This window comes from Plectropomus leopardus, chromosome 17, assembly GCF_026936395.1.
Source record: "Plectropomus leopardus strain MGB_pleo_1.0 chromosome 17, ASM2693639v1, whole genome shotgun sequence".
NCBI classification, from domain to species: domain Eukaryota; kingdom Metazoa; phylum Chordata; class Actinopteri; order Perciformes; family Serranidae; genus Plectropomus; species Plectropomus leopardus.
Genome location: NC_142192.1, coordinates 7,958,291 through 7,981,524, shown reverse-complemented (window position 1 = coordinate 7,981,524; position 23,234 = coordinate 7,958,291). Strand labels below are relative to the sequence as shown.

Genomic DNA, 23,234 nt, shown 5'->3' with positions numbered 1-23,234 from the left:
ACATACTTTGTTGATTAAGATTTAACATACAAAACCCATAATTAGTTTACAAAATATGATGCATAGTAAAAGATTAAACAGATGAAATTTCTGGGGATGATAAATGGTGTGATTTTGGAGATTTTTTAAGAAAACGCACCTTTCAAACCCATCTGAGGGTATTTAAGATAAATACATTTAAAACTGAATGTCCCTCCCCCAAGCCAAATAAAAAACATAATACCCTCAACAGAGCTTGAAAAAATGATCTGAAATGCCTCCCCCATTTTGCACCACCCCATCCCCTCTGATAAATAACGAACAGTCCCTAGTTGTCTTCATACCGACCAGTTATAGGTAAGTATTATGTTGCGTACGGGTTGATATTTATTCAATAATATCGCATAATAATATAACTTTCTGAAAGGAATTAATTATGATTGCACTGACTTTTGCTTCTTTAAGTACAGTTTGCTGATAGTAGTTATAAACTTTCACTTTAGTACAGTTTTGAATGCATGATTTTTACTTGGAGTAAATAGTTTAGAGATTGTAATATTGCTACTTAAACTTATAAAAAATCTTTATTTTTTTGGCAATTTTGGCTAATTTTTACACCCCAATATTTGCATTTTCTGAATCAATTTATGGTATGTATGTGTTTAATTTTGTCAGAATCAAATTCCTCTGCTACTTTTATGTTTTATTGTGGAGGACAAATGCACATGTCCCAGACACTGATACACCTATACAGCAGCTGGTTAATTTCACTACATCTTATAGCTTTTGGATGTGAAATCATGCTATGTATGTATATATATATATATATATATATATATATATATATATATATATATATGTATATATATGTATGTATATGTATGTATATGTATGTATATATATATATATATATATATATATATATATATATATATATATATATATATATATATATGTATATATTCACAGCAGAGTTTGGTGATGTCAACCAAATATAAAGTTAAAAACAATAACAAAAATCCACCAACTTCATTATTATCTTCATTGTTACTCATGTTCATATTCTTTATTATTATTATTATTATTTACTTAATAATTTTATCGTTATTGAATGCCATGGTGTACGAGAGCGCGGGGTACCAAAATAAATAAATAAATACATTTATTTTTAAAAAATGTAACGTGCCTCTTGACAACGTATGATATGAACACGTCAAAGTTGAATGCACCATTCCCGCACAGGCAACAGCAGTTTACGCGGTGCACCTGAAGGCAGCACAGCGCTGTAAGTGTGTAATGAATGATGTACTGCAGGGCTGGATCGTGGTCCATACACGTGTAGAGACAAGTGGAGGATAGATGGGTCTTTAGAGGAGCACGGGCACAACTGAAAGCCTTGCTATTTGGCTTGAAATTTTATCTCTGTCAAAAAGTCTTGTGGGCTGCTTTCGTCGTCGACGATTTGTTTTGAAGAGCTGCTCTGGCTGAGGAATATTTTGGTGAGTTGAAATTTGATGCTGTTCTTAGAGAGGCTGTTGGCTAGCTAGCAAACATAAAGTTGTAAGCTACGCTTGACAAATAAGTTTGACTTCCGGTAGTAAGCTTCAAAATAAAGTGTATTTGGAAATATCATGCGCTGGTAGCGCGAAATGACCTATTGTATTTTAACAGTAGTGTCGAAACTTAAAGTATAATATGTTGTGCTGTCATAGATGACCAGTTTTAAATACTTGATTGTTTTGTCGTCGTGCATTTAACATGAAAGTGAGTAAATCGCTCTCATCGGTTTTATTTTGAAGGCATTACCGGGTATTCTGGTTACAGGTAAATTATGGGGGTTGATGCAGCATGCTAGCTTCCCTTTGTTTTTAATTATTTAAAGACTGTAACTTAAATCAGCCAGGTTTTTTTGTTTCGTAAACGTTGAATTTCTCCGTTTTTTTTACTGCAGACTGTAACAGAAGCGTTGGTTTCTGGGTGTCTGGTCGTAGTTCATCGATATTACCCCTAGCCGTTAGCCAAAAGCTAATAGCGCCGGCGGTATTACTTTAGCTCCGTTGAGTTTGTGGGCGGTGATAACTAGGACGGGCGGTGCTCTCCCTTGTAGTCCTTTAACACGGGGAATCAGGAAGTTCCCACCCGCTCGGCCGTTGCCGTGTGTAAAATCGAGTGCTCCAAATGTGCCATGCTGCATATGGGGAAACCATGGTGTCGTGGGAAGGATGACCAACTTTTAACTTAACATATAACGTTACTTTTTTTTTTTACCTCAAAGTTTCTGCAATATTAATTAACGAGTGGTTTTAGACAGCAAATTAATAGCCTATGCGTTTCCTTGGTAACAGCGACTGGAGTTCATTTTGTAACTAGAACAAAGACGTGGAGGTTAAAGGGAAATGCAACCTAAATTAAGAATTACAATTCTTTATTTCCAAGGAAAGTTTAAACAATATTTATGAACATGAGCTACTATCTCAAAGCTAGAAACCAGATGTCTTCAAGTATAAAATCTGCAGCTGCTCCACCTACAAAAAATGTACCCATAAACTCAGAACATTTCCCTGGTTGTGCTCAGTGTCATCTAGAACGTCTCTCCCAATTCAATGTCTATATAGCAGCTTCAAACTTTATAACCTATGACATCTCAAATTTGAGTTTTAGCATTTTAAGAAAGCTTTTACTTTTATTTACTAATACTCTTGGACTGCCTTACACCATAGGAATAAAATGTATGAATTTTGACAAAGGGTGAAGTTCCCCACCATGCAAAAGTGTACTATCTTAATCTTTTGTCTGTCTGCAGATTCCAGAGCACAATGATGAAGTATATCCTCGTTACTGGAGGAGTCATCTCCGGCATCGGCAAAGGCATCATTGCGAGCAGTGTGGGCACAATCCTGAAGTCGTGTGGTCTGCATGTAACTGCCATCAAGATCGACCCGTATATCAACATAGATGCAGGCACCTTTTCACCCTATGAGCATGGTGCGTCCGCGGAAAATGATCACTTCGATTTAACAGAATTGAACAGCTACGTGTTAAACATGTATTACATTTGTGTGTCTCTCTTCAGGGGAAGTGTTTGTGCTGGATGATGGCGGTGAGGTGGACTTGGATCTGGGGAACTACGAGCGCTTCCTTGACATCCGACTGACCAGAGACAACAACCTGACCACCGGCAAGATCTATCAGTCAGTCATCAACAAAGAGAGGAGGGGAGACTACCTGGGCAAGACTGTGCAGGGTAAATAGCAGCTGTTTAAGTTTCATAGAGTGAGAGGTGCCATGCTGAAGAGAAATGGATAACAAAGAATATTTTTTCTCTCATTTCCAGTGGTGCCACACATCACAGATGCCATCCAGGAATGGGTTGTGAAACAGGCCAAAGTACCAGTTGATGACGATGATGTAGAACCTCAAGTTTGTGTAATAGAGGTCAGCTAAGCACAGAATAGTTTATAATCAACTTAGTGTGTACATTTTTAACTACTGAGGCAAAAGCTGCAATGGTTTTTCACCGCTAATATCTGTGACTGTCTGCTTGTGTGCAGTTGGGAGGAACTGTTGGCGACATAGAGAGCATGCCTTTCATCGAGGCCTTCAGGCAGTTCCAGTTTAAAGTGAAGAGGGAGAACTTCTGCAACATTCACGTCAGTCTGATACCACAGGTAAGAGAGCAGCACCTTCAGGCCTTCCTGGTTTTCTCTGATGGCAGATGTTTCAGCTGTTTTTGTTGAACAACTGACTGTAAATACACACATTTGTTCAGCTTTCATCATAAAAGTGTTTTGTCCTCTTGATGTACAAAACAGCTGCAAATTCATATGTGAAATGAAATATTTATGTGAGTACAAAGTGTATGTCCTAGTGACAAAACCCTTATAAAAATCTTAGAATTATAGTATATCCAAAGAGTTTTCCCTTACAGTTCAGACTAGATCATAGTTACGATGAAAGTTATTCACTAACCTTCTTAGTGCTTAAAGGAACATTTCACCCACAAAATGACCATTTGTATATCAATTACTAATTGCGTGTTACCTTGATTTTGTGAAGAAAACTTTGTTTTTCTTGCATGCCTCCGTGGTGAACGGAGATTCTAAAAAGGTGAACATGTTTGCCACAGAAATAGAGTGTATGTGTGGCAGTAGCGGGGGGATATTTATTTTTTGTATGTGTTCCTTTGTATCATTCTGGGTCCCCTTTCTAAATTTGGAGGGTCTTACTGGTCCATGAACACAGCACAGGCGGAGCCCTGCCATGAGTTTTTTTTTTCTCAGCAGCTTACAAACTCTCACACAACTCATGCAGCATAATCCAAGTTTATTCATTTATCCAGTTGTATGGTCAGTACTTCTGAAACCCGTGCCAAATTTTACGATTTAAAACCCTGCAGTATAAACAGTTTCATGCACTCAGAGTAGCGTGTTAGGGCTCGTGCGTGCATTTTCACTGCTCTATGAGAGCTCATGAACACGAGTGTGCTCAGGTGCGCTCAGGGCACACCACTCATTGGCTGAAGTGTTGTATTTTAACAGGCTGCTAAATGTCAGCTTAAATAGGAGTCATTTCCTGACGCAGGAAGTTTTTCTTTCTTTCTTTGTATTATTACTTACTTATTACTATTGTATTACTCAGCCTAGAGGTAGGATATGAAATGTGTCACTCAGTTAGTGCTGCTTGTAGATGTTGAGAGAGCCCCAAAAAAATGTCTTGAATAAATACTTAGGTGTAAAATTTAGTTAGTTTATTAAGCAAGGACAGAGGAGTTCTTGTGATCAGTGAGGGAACAAGTGACAGGTGCAAACGTGTCTGCTCACGAGCTGGACAGAGTCACGTGTGAGGATTGTAACTAAAGCAAGCATGCAGAGAATGCAATCATAGTTTGGTAAACATGTCCATGTTTCCAACACAGTGAGAATGTGGGCTATGCTACAGGAGCGGTTTGTGAAGTTTCTTGAAAAACTTTTAAGATGAAAAGATAGATGCATAAAGTTTTGACAGTTTCACTTAGAAGGTAGATGCCAGATATGAAACATAATCCACTGCTGTGTGCACTTATGTAATTTTTGTCTTTATATTTGTGATAAAACATGGCAGCAACAGGTGGTTTCAGATGAGTTTATTTGGCTTTCTAAGTCAGAGTGTAGAGTAGTACTGAAACAATTTCCTCTTTACTGAATATTTTAAACATTTGGTTGCAGCTCTTTGAGCTCTGGAACACTGACGTGATTCTACACAATAACCTAACATTTAATGCACAGTTAGTCAAAAATAATGGATGAATAATGGAAATATTTGATAGATATTTTTATCCTTCTTTATTGCGTTCTTGTGTTCTTTAGTTTCCTGTATTCTGATTAAAGCAGCAGGTTTGTCCACTTGCGTTATGTTTGATATGTTGCATATACATAATACAGTTCAATATATGTAGTATCTTTTTTGTTCTGTACAGCCCAGTGCAACAGGAGAGCAAAAGACCAAACCAACACAGAACAGTGTCAGAGAGCTGAGAGGCCTAGGTTTATCCCCTGATCTGGTGAGTCATCTGCAGAAAATCCTCCTAAAAATGCTCCATTTTACTGTGTGCATGTCTGTATTTCCAGTTGACTGTAACTTTACACTTCAGTGTATTTCACAGTTCAACAAATATCTGCAAAATTATGGAACATTCCCAGAAACCTTTTAAACACGAGTTCAACATGAAGTCTAAAAATATGACAGATATTTGCATTTTGTGTTCCTATTTCTCTCCTCTCTGTGTTTCCTGTGTGAAATCCTTGTTGAGTCGTGTTGAAATGACCTGATTTCTCTTCAGCCATCATTAAAGTTTCATCCCATCTTTGCCGACAGATTATGTGTCGCTGCTCCACCGCTCTGGAGAACTCTGTCAAAGAAAAAATCTCAATGTTCTGCCATGTAGAACCTGAACAGGTAGATCACTGACACTGAAGCACATTTGTCTCTCCAAGCCCTGACTCTCTGAGCTCCTTCAAACTCACTGACTCATCTTGTTCCAGGTCATCTGTGTGCACGACGTGTCGTCCATCTACAGAGTACCTTTACTGCTGGAGCAACAGGGCGTGGTGGGCTACCTGAGCAGAAGACTCAATATGCCCATCGAGACTCGACCCAGGAAGATGCTCACCAAATGGAAGGAGATGTCAGACAGGTGAGTCCTCCACAGAGGTCAAACGTTGGTTAAATTAATTAAATAGGGCTGAAGACTGCTGTTTTCTGCTGCCCTGTGTGACTTGCTGACTTTAGTCCAGAGAAAGTCTTGTTTAAAATGGTTTATGAATGTACACACTATCTTCACAGGTCAGACAGGCTGCTGGAGCACTGCTCTATCGCACTGGTTGGGAAGTACACCAAGTTTTCCGACTCGTATGCTTCTGTCATCAAGGCACTGGAGCACTCAGCCCTGGCAATCAGCCATAAATTGGAGGTTAAGGTATGCACGCAGCATTGTTAACCCACAGTGCCCACTTACCCATTTTACTAATGTCTTTATTCTTGGTCACTCAAAAAATGTATCACACTGTAGCAGGATGCGTGATTGAGGTGCACTCATTTGGAGTATGAGGACCTTCCCTGATGTGGAGCCTTGCTTGTGTCAAATATAATGTTACAGACAACGTGTTTTCAAAATGGTTCAGTGTTGGGCCCCCCCACGGGGATAATCATGCTGAATTATTATGCTCAGTTCTTATCAGCTTTTGAGGGGATTTACACAGAAAATATAATGTTACCATGAATTTAGTGAGTTAGCTTTGGGATACTTTGATACTGAAGAAAACATAAAAACCTGAGGCAAGTCCTGGAGTAATAGGGGCCGCCATTTTTTCTGTGTTGTCATTGCATTTATGGATGACATCAGATAAAAAAAAATATATGTAACATGCCCATATGTTCAGATTTGACTAGTGCTGCCCTCTGACAGTCAGAGATCCCAGTCATCACTCTGAGACTCCTCCATTGACTGAGATTCATAAGTTGAGCAGTTTTTGTTTTTGCACATTTCTGATACATCATTACTGCAGTAAGCACTGAACTTCCTGCCATCCCCATTCAAACTCTCAAAGTTTGTAGAGGGAAAAAAGGGAGGCAATCCTTGAATATTTGTATTGAAGTCAGACCTGATTCAATTGACAAAACTATGAGTCTGAGTACAACCCTAACATTGAGTCATGACTCCTGGAGGACCATTCATGACTCGAATTGCGTCTGCATAGCTTTACGTTACAGCCATCACTGCTGACCATGATAACAAGCAGCCAAATGAGCGGAAAAAACTGCAATAACTGACTTCCTGTTGTTTTCAGAACACCAAGATACTCCTGTCCCTTTCACCTCACGGAGTATCTTTGTTGTGTCTCTCCTTCCTTGCTCTCTATTCGTCTCGTTTTTGTTAAAAACTCTAACTGATAAATACATTGAAAGAGTAACTTCACACCAAATCTTGTGGGAATCTTTTTTTAATGAATAAATTATATTTGCAGTCACTTTATATCATTTCTATCATTTCATTCTGGTCCCAGTCTGTAATGTTCAAAGCATCAGAAATGATTAGTCTTTTTCCAGAGACAGTCCAGTAACTGTCCTAATGAGTAACAGCACCCAGACTGCAGATTCTGCTTGTGCTGCCATCTAGTGTTTGCTCCATGCTCTGTCCCCACGCTGCAGCTGAGCACATCACAATGAATGCACAATGCTACATCCCACTAAGGTGTGGTCATGTGACCAGCAGCCCACCGATGACCCGCTCAGCTGAGTGTGCTTGTGCAACAGCAGTGCTTTTGTTACATTGAAGATCTAGTGTGAAGCTGCTTCTGAAGTGTGATTAAATGCTCTTACCTTTTGTGATACATTGAATGTATGTGTCCTCCATCCTTCATGTTATTCAGTGTGCATTGCAGTGCCTGCATGTTGACTAATTAAAGAGAGAAACAACATTTTTAAGGGTGGTCCAAGCAGAACCTTTGAGGCAGAACGTGTATCTTTAACTCTGCAGACCTGCCACCTTTGAGCTTGCATGTGTCTTCTTCTCATCAGTATATAGACTCTGCAAATTTGGAGCTGACCACCCTGCAGGAGGAGCCGGTGAAATACCACGAGGCGTGGCAGAAACTTTGCAGCTCTGAGTGAGTGCTGACAAACTCTTTCGTAATACAACCTGGACTTCAAATTTGAAGTTTCACCAACTGTTTTCCCCTCTAATCCTCAGTGGTATCCTGGTTCCAGGAGGCTTTGGTGTCAGAGGAACTGAAGGAAAGATTCATGCCATCAACTGGGCCAGAAAACAGAAAAAACCTTTCCTTGGTACGGGATAGCATAACTACTTAACATAACTTTTAAAAACGTGTGATGTTGAAATGAATCGCTTTATCAGTAACAGTAGACACACTGCTTTGCTATTACATTGTGCAGGTGTGTGTCTTGGAATGCAGCTGGCTGTATGTGAATTTGCCAGGAACACACTCGGCTGGTCAGGTAACATTAACTGTCCCGTGTAGCTAAACTGAACTTGAGCAGCGTTGCATGTTAAAGAAAAGCTGAATGCCACCATGCCGAAGAAAGCACCAATCTCCTCATTTTTTCTGTCACATTCCTGGAAACATTTTGATTACATATGTGGGACTATAGTATATTAACATCAGACTGAACCCAACTACTTAGCACAACGTGTTGTTTCAGAAAGTCTGGGTTTTTAAAAATGTGTTGATTTATTTTTAAATTTGACATTTTTCTAACTATAATGATTTCTAAAACTGAAAAGACAGTAAGTTTCATTGTTAATTCTTGACTGTGGGATAGTGGTGGGACAAAATGATCATAACTCAAGGTCCACTTGCTAAATGGTCATAATAATAAGCATTTCGATGCTGCGATTGAATACTTACAATAATACATGTTATGGCTTTGCCTGTTTTGCACTTTAGATGCCAATTCAACCGAATTTGACCCAGAATCAAAGCATCCTGTGGTGAGTTTTTTTTACCTTTCATTCATAAATAATGTAGTTGTACATGGACTTGAAAAGTGCATTGAATTGCGATTGTTTCGTTGAATCTTTCCAGGTGATCGACATGCCAGAGCACAACCCCGGGCAGATGGGCGGCACTATGAGGCTAGGGAAGAGACGGACCATTTTCAAGACTAACAGCGGTGTATTGCGTAAGAAAAAGTTCGCTCTGAGCCCAGTGTTGATGTGTTGTGTCTACACTGTGCTTACAGCTGTTCTGTATTCCAGGCAAACTCTACGGGGACGCAGAATATGTGGATGAAAGGCACCGGCATCGCTTTGAAGTATGTTGACCTCTCAGTTCTGCAGCAGCAGAAACCATCCTGCTGAAGGTGGAGTGGGTGTATTTTTGAAACTTAAAATGTTGTCTTTGCACAGGTCAATCCTGAACTCAAGGGTCACTTTGAAGACAAGGGCTTCCGCTTCGTAGGTCAAGACGTCGAAGGGGAAAGAATGGAGGTCATAGAGTTGGACGGTACGGAAAAGGAAACACTGAACAGATTTTTAGCTTGTGTATAATAAGGGTTTTTAAAGGGCAGTGATTCCATTACTCTGCTTACTATAATTCCAGATCATCCCTATTTTGTCGGAGTGCAGTATCACCCTGAGTTCACCTCTCGGCCCATTAAACCATCTCCCCCCTACCTTGGTTTGCTGCTGGCTGCAGCCGGGAAGCTGCAGAGCTACTTACAAAAGGGCTGCCGTCTGTCTCCACGGTAAACACACAGCATCAGATTACATGTTTCTGCTCAAACATAGACTGCAAATATAGAATCATCTTTATCAGATTAATGAGTGTATTATTCTGTCTTTGACACAGGGATACATACAGTGATCGGAGCGGCAGCAGCACCCCAGACTCTGAAATTTCAGAGTTGAAATTGCCTTCCATCTCAAATGAATGACTTTGAGGTACACAATAGTTATAAAACTGTTTTCAGAAAGAAATTTCATTTGCAAATTGAGTCATTACCAGCAAATAAAGCTCTAGCTTGACCTAGAGATGGGGTCATGATGGTCAGATGATGTCAAATAAAGAATAAGAAGTGACTGATTACATCTGCAGCTTCAAATGTTGGTTGTGCTCCACTATGTGCTTCATTGAGTCTTGCAGGTGGGCAAATAAATTAAATAAATGAAAATAAGGGATTATAGCCATGTAAATGATAAACACAAGTATGGGAACAGTTTAAAAAAAAAGTAATTTTTTTTAATGTAGAACACTGACATTGTGACTTGTATTAAATATTACATTAAGATCAGCCATGAAGTTTGCTCACCCACAGTGGGGCTTTCCAAAACCACCCTCTACACTTTCCTGCTCACACACGGGTCTGCCACAGTGTCAGCCCCAAACAATTAGCAGGGAGTGGAGGTGGGCGATAAAACCCTTTTACAGCAAGCTGCAGAAATATTGACTTATTTGCCATTTGCAACATCATATTGTTCATCGTTTAGACAATACCTACAATAGGCCCAAGTCCTGTGTAACTTTTCACATTTGTTGACGTTTAATATTTCCGTACAGATAACACCTGTTAACACCTGTAATGCTACATTGTATTTAGGATGAAAAATACACTTGTCCAGTCTCTAGAAAATAGTGTTTATTTTATTTGATGGTGTGGAGGTACTTGTGCAAAAACAGAGCAGCTTAGAAACTGAAGAAATAACACTTTAAAGACTTGACATGAGTTTCTGAAGCCCCAATGCTTCAACTGTCGATCACCAATTTGGCATCTTTCTTGACAGTGTAGGTGATGCCTCTGGAGTTGTTGGGTGGTGGACTATGGCCCTGACCAAAGCTGACTACAGACTGCTGTGAATGAAGCGTTGAGTCGAGTCCTGGATGAACTACTTTGAAAGAGGATGTTGCAACACTGAGGCTCATCACTAATTGACAGACTGTATCTTGGTGACATGCAGCTCCAGTAACTGGTACATTGTCCACTTTATCCTGTTGTGGCCTTATTGTAAATAGGTCCTCGTATGTCAACTAAAACCATTTACTGCTTATTCAAAAATGATCTTAAAATTCCCTTATGAATGGAAGATGGAATATAAATAAATAAAGGGATTCTCAAAATAGTTTAATACAATTTTATTTCATTTAAGAACTGAACATTTTTTCCACTGATCACCTTGACTTTAACATAAAAGTTCTGGAAACTTGACACCTTGGGAGTGGTGCAAGTTAAGTTGAAATGTTCACTATAGCGTTGCCACTTCCTTGTAGATGCATGCTGAATCCAGACCCTTCGATTCCCAACAATCTTGTTTGTTCAGGCTGTTCTCCAACACCTCACTGGACCTTAAAAAATAAACCCAGTTTAGTGCAATTTCAGGGAATTTTTCAGAATACTTTATTAACAAGCTGATCTCAGTCCCATATCCGCAAGCTTCATCCAACAGTCCTCATTGTATTATGTGGTCATCATGGATCAGGAGGACAAATATTGCACACGTTAATGTAGTTACGTACCTTCACAAACCAGGATGGTAGAGCCCAAGCAGCCCAATGATGCCAGACTGAGGCTCACAGACAGTGTTGCCTACAGCAGAAAAAAAAGATAAGTCATGAATACAACAGGCATGTTAATACTGATGAATGCTGCTCTTTTATTAAAAAAAAAAAAAAAATCTGTAGGACAGTTGAGTGGCTGGTGTTGGCAAAAGGGGCCACAACAGTCAAAGACTGCCCTGTTTTCTGGCATGCACTTGGAGAACACGAAGCTACAAACAAGCTCCTGTCCTTAGGATAGCATGCTTAAAAGTGGACAAGAGTTGAGTAATCATACTGGGATTTTAAAAGAAAATACCTTCATATGAAATGTCCTTATCCAGTCACTTTGAAGTCAGCCATACGGATCACCTAAAAAAGGGGAGCAATTTGGTGAGTTACATCCATACTTAGAAAAAAAAAAAAAAGACTTTTTAGCAAATGTGGCTCAGGTACACTATATATGTCTCAATCAAGACTTGTGTCAGTGAGGGCAAGTTTGTCATCACAGCCAGCAATCGTGATATTTAAGATGTGGCTAACAAGTACCTGCATGAGATGTGGTCATCTTCAGATTTTGCCATTCAATCTTCATCATTAACCAAAACCTGTGGAAAGTTTGATGAAGTACGTTTTAATAGAGGAGACATTGCTTTTCATATAGTCTTGATATGTCATTATTTAGTCCAAGTGTCCTTCCCCTAAATGTTGCTGGAGCAGTTATTTTCAAACTGAACAGCGACCGTCGGTGAAAGTCTTCATCTTGGCTTCCTGTTGACCGTTCACTGCTACAGGAGAGCATGAACGGCTTCGATAGGAGCCTGTTACAGAAACAATATTAAGTCCTGAGAGAAAAACATACCTGATTTCTGTACAGACATCCATGGTTGGAGTTTCCCGCTCCGGCCGCAAGCGGACACTGTAGAAACAAATGACACAAGTTAATGCATGAACTACAGTGCTGCAGATCCACTTGAGGACAAGTTATGAGTCAGGATTTGACAATCCAATAACTGGAGAAACTAGATAAAAATCATGAAAATTCATCTGGGTCTAGAATGTGTTGAGTTTTAAATTTTCGGCAAGAGGATATTAAATCAGGAGGTCTAAGATCCGTCGTTTTATAGTATATCACGTTAATGATTCTGAATCACTGGTTCAGAAGGAGCAAACCACGTGGTTCGCACAAACTAGCGTTAAGCTAAAGTTAAGTTAAGCAATTTCGTCTTAATCACGTAAGGCATTAGTTTCATAACTAATAATCCAATGCAATGTGGGATATTGTATAAATTTAACTCCGTGCCGTTATCATGAAGCACTCGCGACACGACGCCGCGTGACTACAGTAACTACATAAGCTAACATTAGCGAAATGCTACATGCTAGCGCGTGTTTGTAGAACCCAGGCTAACCAAAAAACTTAACGTTAACATTAAAAATTGTACACTCCGGTTGGCCCTAAAAGCGTAACTTAACTGTAGCAACATTATGTTTCCACATATGTGCATGAAATTTTGTGAGAGATAATAATAATAATTGGGGCCTTACCGTAGTTCTTCGCTAGTTCTGCTCCCTTCTCGCGGACTACTTGAAGGGGAAGAGGCAGGAAGGAGTGTCCTGTTCATTTATAAAGGCTAGCTTTGAGCAGCACTCCACTGATTGGTCTGTATACCTCACATGGCTCCCTTGGCATGATGGGATATGTATTTTTGCAAGCGTTTCAGGGAAAGCTTTTTGTCTATTAGACTTCGTGTCACTTAGACACATTAATACCAACACAAACAGAGAGTTTGACTTCTCAATTAGCACATATTTTTCACTGAGAAAGCTAGGAGTGAATATATTGTGTAAAAAGAGAAGGATTTACGGTACAGTCTGCCCATAGCTGGAACTGAAGCCTCTTTACTTCAGAACCACGGACAGCAGCCAGCCTCCAACCACTGAGCTAACCACACTCTCGTGGTTTTAAGATAACAACAGTGCAATGTCATGCTCCAAATACACAGTTGCGAAATAACATGGTCATGATGACATTTCACTGAAAGAATGTGCCAGAATTTCACACAATATTGACAAAGTCTCTCTGTGCACGGATGAAAACAAGCAGCTTTATGGCAAAATATTGCTACTGTAACATGAATTTTGTTTTCTCACGACGTAGAATCCCACCACAGATTATCTCCGACTCTTTCACAGCATACATTAACCTCATTCAAGGTTTATAGTAGTCATATGCCGTGTAGTAGAGCATAGGTAAATCTATCACATGATTGCTGCGCTCGCGCTGTGCTCCCCGTCTCTTCCTGAGCAGAAGGCAAGGCAGCAGCAGCGCGAGCCGCAGCAACAGCAGCCGGGGCTTCATGTAAACACGCCGCGCGCAGGGCTTTGTTTCTCGCGCGCTCCTCTGGTGGCATCCCCCCTCTAGTCATGCCATGGATATTTTGTGGCAATACCAGTTCAGAATCATTTTACTCGGGGATTCGACGGTGGGGAAGTCGTCGTTGCTGAAACGCTTCACGGACGGGATTTACAGCGATGTGGCGGATCCCACGGTCGGGGTTGATTTCTATGCCCGCTCGCTTGACATCGAACCCGGGGTGAAAATCAAGCTTCAGCTCTGGGACACGGCTGGACAGGAGCGATTCAGGTACCAAACAGAAATGTAGCTCACATAAAATGTCTCCGAATTGAATGAAACCACAATTGTCTATTTTTCACCGAGTAGATTTGTCGTTAAATAATAGAGAGGCCTTATGTCGCTGTTTGGCAGCTATTGTAAAATGAACCCTCTTAAATTGAATAAAGGCCATTTCCTCTCTCGTTGTGATGTAATGAAGTGGAGAAAAGGGTCAGCAGAAGATTATATAGGCCTCGATCTCATGATGATCCATATATTAACACTGAAAATCGAGTTGCATCATTGCATCCATTCACGGATGATGGACAGCCTCCTCACATTTAGGCCCCAGTTTTGATTCCCTGACTCCACAGTCACCAGGGAAACACAGGGATGTCAACCCCTAAATCTAGTGTTTTGCATTCATCTGCCCTGTTGCTCGTTGCGTTTCATGCGTCCCTGTTGTCATGGATAATTTCCTTTAAAGCATTTCTCTGTCTGGAGAAGCAAGCTGCTGCTCTTTAGATCTGCTTTCTCTTTTGAAGACTAAACCTTCAGAGGGTGTTTTCCTTCAGGCTTCACCACGCTGTCTAAACTGACTGTGAGGAGTGTTTGTGAAATCAATCAGCGGTGTTTAAACCACCTTGTGCACAGATTGGGACTTGTGTAGCCTGTGTGTTTGTGTGTGTGTGTGTGTGTGTGTGTGTGTGTGTGTGTGTGTGTGTGTATAAATGGGTCTTTGCAAGGCTGGGCCAAGGGGGGTGACAACTCCAGGGCTCCAGGCCTTCAGGGGCCCCAAGGAGCCCATGTTTACAGTCTGTTTTGTTGTCACATAATTCATTACAATTAAATTCCCCAGCTGGGCAATTACTACATTTGTCTTGTCTTGGTCCTCTGTGTCACAATCTACTTTTAGCATTGCTATAATCTAGTTAATATTATGCATTGGTCTGCATAATACAAATACATAAATACATTTAAATTTGCACATGCAAAGTGACACAGTGGAAACCTGATATTTCCGCATAAGGACACTAGTTAGTTTTTGGGCCATGAGGCAAAATACTGTATATTAAAGCTGCCATTAGCTGTCTGCAGTGTGCACTTGATGGGTGTATTAAAGCAACAGGATGCACACAAAAAACATAGATAATGCACATAATGGAGCCACTTTGTAACATGGACATTCAAAAATGAACAAACATTGTAAAGTAGTGGAAAGTCAAATGATCCTCACCTTGAGTGTGATTTTGAGAAAGTTCTGGTTTTTGTAAGTTTGGTGAAGGTGAATATTGATCTTATCAGAGCTGTTAGCTTAGGACACAAAAAATCAGGACACAAGTCTTGACTTGGACTTGACTGTTGTAAAACTTGATTTACCTGAGACTTGGCTCCCTTCACTTGTCTTGAGATGTGAAATCTGAAAAAAAGTTAAATCCTCAGGTTGGACGGGTCAAAATTCCACAACAATAAAAATAAAAACAATGCCTTAAATAAACATTGACTATTTAAAGGTCCAGCGTGTAGAGTTAAGTGGCATCTAGCGTTGAGGTTGCAGAACTGAAACTTTCCCTTTTGTCACGTGTGGGAAAACTATGGTGGCCGATGCAAAAATGTGAGTGGCCCAATCTATAGCCAGTGTTTAGTTTGTCTGTTCTGGGCTACTGTAGAAACATCACGGCACAGTCTGTGAGAGATGACATGCTCCATGTAAATGGCTAAAAACATAGTTCTTATTTTGAGGTGATTATACACAAATGAAAACATTTGTGTATAATCAGTTAGGCATTTTACATATCCCAGTCCTGCATATATATGCCCTTTAATTGTTGAACCAATGCATTAAAAATACTTTTTTAAAAATATCTTTGAAGAAAAAATGTTAATAGTTTCAGTGGCTAGCACTCAGTGACCTAAAATATGTCACTTTATAATAATAATAATAAACTTTATTACAGACTCAATGGTCCAGATAAGAGCAAGACAATACATACAAAAGATATAAAAGACACATAGAAGTACCATACACAACATATTCACAATGCAATAAGATCACTTAATAAAAAAAAAATAAATAAATAAAAAATAAAAATAAATAAATCATTTGATTGGACTTGCCTTGAATGACTTCACAATTAAATTGAATCTCAGATGCTAATTGGCATATCGTGTCTTGGTATCGTACATGGTGTTCACACATAAAACGAACTGGACAGTTAAATTTACTTGGATTCGTGCCCAGGTCCCTTACATGCAGTCAGAATAGTGGAACGTCTGTGCTGGCAGGTCCCAGTTGTGCATTGATCAGAGCTGACCAAGACGTTCATATGTTTTATAGTTACTAACATGTTATTGTTTTCTCTGCAGGTCCATCACGACATCATACTACCGTAACTCTGTGGGCGGGCTACTAGTCTTTGATCTCACCAATCGCAAGACCTTCGACCATGTGCGGGAGTGGCACAAAGAGGTGAGTGAGCACATCTTGCCTCACCACATGGTCTACATCCTCATTGGCCACAAGAGTGATCTCAACAAGGACCGCAAGGTGAGCCGGGACGAAGCGGAGCAGCTGGCGGCCGATCTGGGCATCCGCTACGTGGAGACATCGGCCAAGTGCAACAGCAACGTGGACCGGGCCTTTGAGCTGCTGACCAAGGACATCTACGAGCTGATGAAGATGGGGGAGATTGTCACCCGCGACGGCTGGGACGGGGTGAAGAGCGGCCTCACCGCCAAGGTCCTCTACCCGGCCGACGACGAAGAGGAACTAGCTACCGCCGTCGCTGAAAAGGGCTGCCACTGCTGACTGTGAACTCTCTGTGTCCAAACACTGTCCCGTCACACCAAGAGCTCACCTCGTCTCACGGGCCGTGTTTCCATAAACATATTTTTATGTGCATTTTGAAGTATCGTGTCAGAAAAGCTTCACAGGAATGTCAAAATTCAACAAAACTTACTCAGTTGTGTAAAAAAGTATTGATGATTGCTTGAGGTGGTTTTGGCGTTGTGGAAAAAGAGTTGATGTGCAAATTGGGATGTGGAAATGCCTTTGCCGATTAAGTTCAGACAAAGCGAACATTTAACTCCCCTGACTAACCGGTTTCCAAGCTGAGCATCCTCTCATGCATTACAGCCATTGCATTAATTTGTCTTTGCTCTGGACAGTGGAAACATGGCCGATACTAGCTGACATCAAAGAACACTTTAAAGTTGCCCAACTGAAACAAAGTCCAGATGATTTCTCTCCGGCTTTCTCTCGAGATTGCTGAGATGGCCTAAGTGACTTGTTTTGTTTACAGTTCACAGCCTCTACTTCTACTGTTGACTTGCTGATTACAGCCATGTTTGAAGCATAGCCGATACTTCCAACTTTTGACAAAACTACCCTTTGCAGAGCCTAGCGTTTTTCATTCCAAACCAGTCGGTGAACGTGCTTAATTCACGCTTTTTTTGCAACATTTCAAAAATTCGCTTGACCATTCAATGGAAACACGGCTACAGGTGTCCATCGAAACCAATTCACTCCAGGTCAGCACCCTGTGGTATCACCATCCATCACTTCACTTCCTCACCTTGTGCTTTGGTCCCCCCTCTGTGTGTGGGTCCAGTTGACAACTGGGAATCACTTCTCGCAGGGGGGCATTGTACATCCCAATGTGTATCTTATAAGCAAGTTGTATCTTTAAATCCACATGGTGTAGCATGAGCTGAGCTGTTTTGAACATTGATAGGTTCGTAAAAAACACAGGAAGCGTTCAGAAGTGATGGGGCTGAGAGTCTCGTCAGTACTGCTTTTCACAGCCCAGGAGTTAATTGACTACTGAAGGTACATTTCAGAAAGCACTATTGTGGATTACTACCTGTCAAAGTCTGTGCGATGCTTTGCCTGCAACCTTTTGTGACTGTAATATTGTAAATAATAGTGAAATATATAGAGATGAAAGCTAAAAGGTCACTGAAAGCTATTTAATTGATAGTGTGAACAGACACAGTGCACTCTACATTAAGTGTCACCATGTTAAATTAGTGTGCTCCTCCTGCTACTGTAAGCTGTACGTGCACTTACGCCAAACTGACTTAAACCTTCGATCATTCTGTGAATAGATAAGTAATGTTTTTGTAAAAAAAAAAAAAAAAAGATTATTTCTAGTTAAGGTGTATACATAAAGATAGGCAATTGTATTTACGGTAGGTGCTCCCATTTAGGTATTTGTATCATAGCATCAACAGGAGCAAGACATCATGTTACCTCTCAGTCATCAGACCTTTAATGACTTCGTCAGCAGTAGGAAAGACGTATTTGACTAAGAACAAAGGGGAGTTTGAATTTCACCTGCAGCTGTTTGGAGCTCATGCAAACAGCTGTTTCTTTTGTTCAAAGCTTTATCCACGATAATAATATTCTATTCAGGCCCGAGTAGCTGATGATGGATGACAATTTATTATACCTAATGCCATGGATATGTGCACTGCTTTTTTGGGCCTATACTTTATGCTACATTCCAGAGGTGCCCTTTAGCATGTGTATGAGACGCACCAGGCTTTCAGCCAACTCCAAAGTAAACACATAAGCATCATTATCAGACGTGTTAAGTAAGTGTACTTCCCAAAAGGTTGAAATGTGTCATTTGAGCTATCAAAATGCCTGTTCTTGACAGAAGGGATTGCTGACATCTATTGACTTTAAATGCCAAGATTTACATTAACCCTAAAGCTGAACTTAAAGTTGCTGACATTCTTTGTTAACTGAGCCATTTTCACATACCATACATACGCTTTTACATGGGTAAGAGTATTTGGGATTTACCGGCTTGTAATAATACCGGACGTAATGGAGCCTGTGTTGGTAAGCTCAATGTTGTGAGCAGCGAGCTGCATTTACGATGAAAGCATGTCCACACACACGACTTCTACACATAGCAGTTACTACCTTTGACACAGAGGATCACGTATGCTTCAAGTCTCCAGAGCCTTTTGACTGCAGATGCTATTAATCTGTTGTTTACAGGCCCGGAGCGGCATACAATAAACTAGAGTACACTTTGTCTGGGAGCTCACCTCCCCTTCCACCGCTTATTCACCTTTCACCAACATCTCACCAAAAAAAAAAATCCTGTTCACACTCACACTGTAAACAGCAAGAGATTATGCATTCTGCGGACTTCACGTTCATGACATTTTTCTTCTTTGAGTTGATAAAATCTGTAAAGATGATTCTAATATATTTGCACCAACCCTTTATTTTCCTGTACAGATCCAAGCTGTATGCCTCCTGGTAAACCACCACCTGTTATAGCCAGGTTTAAATGGCAGTATGTACACGATATGTTTTTGTTTGTTTGACAATCAGATGTTAACATTTTGTGTTCTTGGCACCAATGAGGAATACTTTTTTTTTTTTTTAAATCCGGCTAAACGTCCTTGCACCATCCGAAACCACCATCAACCAGTCTGTTTTACACTGCAACTACCTTCCTCATTTTTGTCTCTCACACTAAACAGGGTTAAATGTATATTAATTGAATTTGTATGTTAATACTGTGCTGTTAGCAAAACTGTTCTCCAGTGAGCATAATTCCCATTTCTGAGCACTGCACATCAGAAGGGCCCATCGCACTGCACGATGTGAAGATGGCGGCCTCAGAGCATCGGTAAGGACAACACTGGAAAGACATCAGGAAAAAATGGCTTTTTGAAAGACTGACTCAATGAGAAGAAATAAGCTTATTCTCATCAACCATTACTAGAAGCCTCTGTATTCAGCAATGATATATATAGTAAAACATTGTAACAAAATTTACAACAGCATTTGTAATCTTATAAACAGTGACCATCCCATGTAATGACCATGATAGTGATGGTGGCCATAATCAACCTTCAGTCCAGATCCAGCCTCTTTCTTAATGTAATGTTAAAGAAGTAGTTCAACTTTTTTTTTCAGGGCCAGTCCTAGACTTGTGGGGGCCCTAGGCAGGATTTGATACATGGGGCCCCCCTCATTGTAACATGTTGCCACTTCACATGGCACTGAACCAACTTGTGTTGCACAAATGATGTAGAATATATTTAAGATACTTATCCCAGTTTATCTTCACTTCTATTCTTGTCTTATTCATTAATTTGGTTAAATTTACCATGGAATTATAAATGTGATTTCACAGAATCTTGGGGGTGCTTGTTTCATAAGGGACTGTAACTTACTTACATAGCCTACTGAAATTGTCTGTTTAGCTTGTCTAGCTATTTGTTGGCAAAATTTGAAGATGTTGTCAGTTTTTGTTTAGGAATTTTTAAAAGTTACATTTCATAGTTCATAAAATCTTTAAAAAGTCTTGTGTTCATTAAAATAATTCTGGGAGGGGGGGCGGGGGGGGTCCAGGAGGCCCAAAGAAACTGCATATTTTGCATAGTTAGGGCTGACTCTGGCTTTCTCTCTGAGAACTGGATGAGAAGATTGATATCACATTCATGTTGAGTTTGTTAAGTATAGAACTGGAGCCATTAGCCTAGCTTAGCTTAGGAAGCAGGGGGGGCAGCTAGCTTGGCTCAGTAAAAAAGAAAATGTTAAAATAAGCCTATCAATACAACTAAAGCTCACTCACACATTGTATTTTGTCTTTTTAAAGTTACATCAAGGTTGTACAGCAAGTCATGTGCTGGATTTTTTCCTTGGTGACTATCAGCGAGGTGCAATGACTTTTGGGAGTCTTGTCATCACAGTGAGATTAATTGTTTCTTGTCATGAAATAGTTCCAGCAAGTAACTCCCTTTAAAACCACAAACAGGCTTTTTTTTCTTTAAAAAACCTTTCGCTTGATGTTCAGGTTAAATAGACATGATACAATGAGTAGTTAGTTAGCTGTTGACAGGGCTTAATATGTGTTTCCATCTACTTCCTGTCTCTACGCTAAACTAGGTTAACCACATCCTGTCTCAAGCGGCATTCATAACACTCAATTATGGGATTAATTTCAATTTCCTCATCTCACTCTAAGAAAGAAAAATGATAAACTAACTTTCCAAAATGTTGAACTATGCCTTTAATGCTGTGTTTTTTTTATTTTACATTGTCCACAGGAATGATGAAATCAACCCGCTGATGGGGCTTTCTGTACTGCAGGTCTACCAGAATGCATCAGCAGCTGTTCGGCCTGCAGGACAGTATATGGCACACAGCTGTTTAGCGCCTGATCCCCATGGTCACATTTCACAGCTTTATTAAATAAATGTTATTTATTTTATATATCATGTATGAGGGATTTGCCTTTTATTTGATGTGATTTTATTGATTGGTTAAAAAAAAATAAATAGATGTCCAATGAAGAATGTTTGAAGTCGAAGTTTATTGTTTCATAACTGGGGTTTGGCGCCCTCTTCTGACAGATAGAATGAGGATCACCATGACCTAGATGGGTTATTCTCATATATGAAAGTTTTAGACAGTTAGTCCGTTATATTTAAGTTTTGGACAAGGTTTGCCATGTTTTTACCATTGCACCTTTAATCAAAACAAGATTTGCATTAGTTCTCATTAGATTTAGTGGACGATAGTGACAAACTGTGTAAATCAGATCCAGTGGGAAGAAAATAAAACAAACAAAAATAAAAGTACTCATTTTTTTGTTTTTATATTCACCATAGAGGAATCTCGCTTTTTCTTTTTTTTTTTGTTTCAGCACTAAAAGGAGTTTCTATTTACACCCATACACAAATAACAACTTAATTTAAATATGGGACCCCCCCCAGTATTAGCCCTACATTCTCATCGCAGAGTTAATAAATTGCATATTATTATTATTATTATTATTATTATTATTATTATTATTATTATCTCTGACATGAAGACTGGGCAGCTGAAACCCGATCTCTGTCAACCCAAACATTTCCAAGGCATTTGTTTTTCTGGATAGTATTTGATTTCCCCACATTCCCTGAACGTAGCAGCAGTTTGCAGCGCGCTCAGCAACCAATGAGAGCCAACAATGTAGATTACCTCACGTCATTTCTACCCATCATGCTATTCGATAGTCAAACCTGCACATCCAAATACACTCAAATGTCGAGGATAATAGACTAAAGCCTACATGTTTCAGATTGTTGTTGTTAACTTACATAGTTTATATGCAGCACACCTCAAAATACTTGCACACAGAGGTGAAGTTCAAATTTTCAAACCTCTGAGTGAGGAACATGTTGCCACTGCATAGTAAGAGGTATGTTCAACGCAATTGTTAAAAAGGGCTTCTGCTATGATTGGCACAGGAGGGGTGGGGTTAACTACTCCTCCTGCGGAATCGCCATCAAGAGATTTCGGAAGCACAATTTTTAAAATAGGGGCTGCTGGTGATCATCCATCCCGGCGCCCCGCTACATCATGTCAAATGATACTTTTGAATGATTTCAGACAAGCGGAAACGGGTATGATAAACCTGATTTAGAGAGAGAAAGGAAGTGAAATAAATTATCACGCTCGTTAACTGATCAAGATATTTGGCAGATATATGTGATCCATTGCTTTGTTGAAAAAGACTTCTAAAGTTAACAGTGAGTCAGGAAATAACAAGATGACCAAAACCACCTTAAAATGAGAAGTGCTTAAAATTGATTTAATTACAATAATTCTGTAGCATAATTTTAAACAAGACTGTGTATTTATGGCACGTATATAAATATATTTTTTCCCTAGCTTGTTTCGTTTTTTCCATTGACATTTTACCCTAGCCTTTTTTTCTTTTTTTAAATTTCTAAATCTACTAAATTGATCATGTTTTCGAAAGAAATAACACCCATTTGCTTAGGGTTCAAATGTTTAATTACTGTGAAACGCGCCTAAAAGTAAAACAAGAAAACTTAGTCCTAAATTTTTGGGATACTTTTAGGAACTTTTAAGCTATTTCCACATTGCTCTAAGCTTCAGTATTCAAATTCAATTTACTGAAACAATATATTATAATATACAAGCAGAACAGACACAGTCCACGAGATATAACTCACAGAAATGAAGCGAATGGGAACAAAATGTATCACAAAACATGAAATACTCCTCACTCTTTTATATAATATGAAATAAATGTAATCCCAGGCGGTATAGTGAGCTGCAGTTGAGTTTT

At 39.7% G+C, this 23,234-nt stretch overlaps 2 protein-coding genes, 1 long non-coding RNA gene and 4 other non-coding genes across 8 annotated transcripts; 3 read left to right on the top strand and 4 right to left on the bottom strand.

Annotated features, from left to right (window-relative positions):
* The first annotated feature begins 1,259 nt into the window (after positions 1-1,259).
* Positions 1,260-11,092, top strand: ctps1a (CTP synthase 1a). 2 transcript variants are annotated; one of them, XM_042506682.2, is made up of 19 exons: positions 1,260-1,478; positions 2,783-2,964; positions 3,053-3,223; positions 3,314-3,414; positions 3,531-3,647; positions 5,435-5,518; positions 5,833-5,913; positions 6,000-6,151; positions 6,301-6,433; positions 8,035-8,123; positions 8,207-8,301; positions 8,410-8,472; positions 8,922-8,965; positions 9,060-9,156; positions 9,233-9,288; positions 9,383-9,479; positions 9,576-9,720; positions 9,825-9,916; positions 10,762-11,092. In XM_042506682.2, exons 2-18 carry the CDS (start codon positions 2,796-2,798, stop codon positions 9,907-9,909), a joined length of 1,779 nt encoding a protein of 592 aa, XP_042362616.1. In that variant the 5' UTR covers positions 1,260-1,478; positions 2,783-2,795; the 3' UTR covers positions 9,910-9,916; positions 10,762-11,092. The 2 variants fall into 2 exon arrangements, with proteins under 2 accessions (XP_042362616.1, XP_042362615.1); XM_042506681.2 differs by having other exon boundaries at positions 10,757-11,092.
* On the bottom strand, positions 11,091-13,197 carry LOC121957887 (uncharacterized). Its single transcript, XR_006106798.2, has 6 exons — positions 13,053-13,197; positions 12,367-12,423; positions 12,054-12,112; positions 11,824-11,876; positions 11,487-11,556; positions 11,091-11,315 (listed from the first exon to the last, which is right to left on the bottom strand). It is a non-coding gene; the product is annotated as an uncharacterized LOC121957887 (long non-coding RNA).
* On the bottom strand, positions 11,377-11,450 carry LOC121958351 (small nucleolar RNA SNORD99). Its single transcript, XR_006106838.1, has one exon. It is a non-coding gene; the product is annotated as a small nucleolar RNA SNORD99 (small nucleolar RNA).
* Positions 11,644-11,773, bottom strand: LOC121958342 (small nucleolar RNA SNORA44). The gene has a single exon (XR_006106829.2). It is a non-coding gene; the product is annotated as a small nucleolar RNA SNORA44 (small nucleolar RNA).
* Positions 12,193-12,329, bottom strand: LOC121958353 (small nucleolar RNA SNORA16B/SNORA16A family). The gene has a single exon (XR_006106839.1). It is a non-coding gene; the product is annotated as a small nucleolar RNA SNORA16B/SNORA16A family (small nucleolar RNA).
* A 511-nt stretch (positions 13,198-13,708) lies between the features above and the next one.
* rab42a (RAB42, member RAS oncogene family a) lies at positions 13,709-21,450 on the top strand. The gene is made up of 2 exons (XM_042505995.2): positions 13,709-14,151; positions 16,489-21,450. Exons 1-2 carry the CDS (start codon positions 13,937-13,939, stop codon positions 16,928-16,930), a joined length of 657 nt encoding a protein of 218 aa, XP_042361929.2. The 5' UTR covers positions 13,709-13,936; the 3' UTR covers positions 16,931-21,450.
* A 907-nt stretch (positions 21,451-22,357) lies between these two features.
* Positions 22,358-22,491, top strand: LOC121958348 (U11 spliceosomal RNA). The gene has a single exon (XR_006106835.1). It is a non-coding gene; the product is annotated as a U11 spliceosomal RNA (small nuclear RNA).
* The last annotated feature ends 743 nt before the right edge of the window (positions 22,492-23,234 follow it).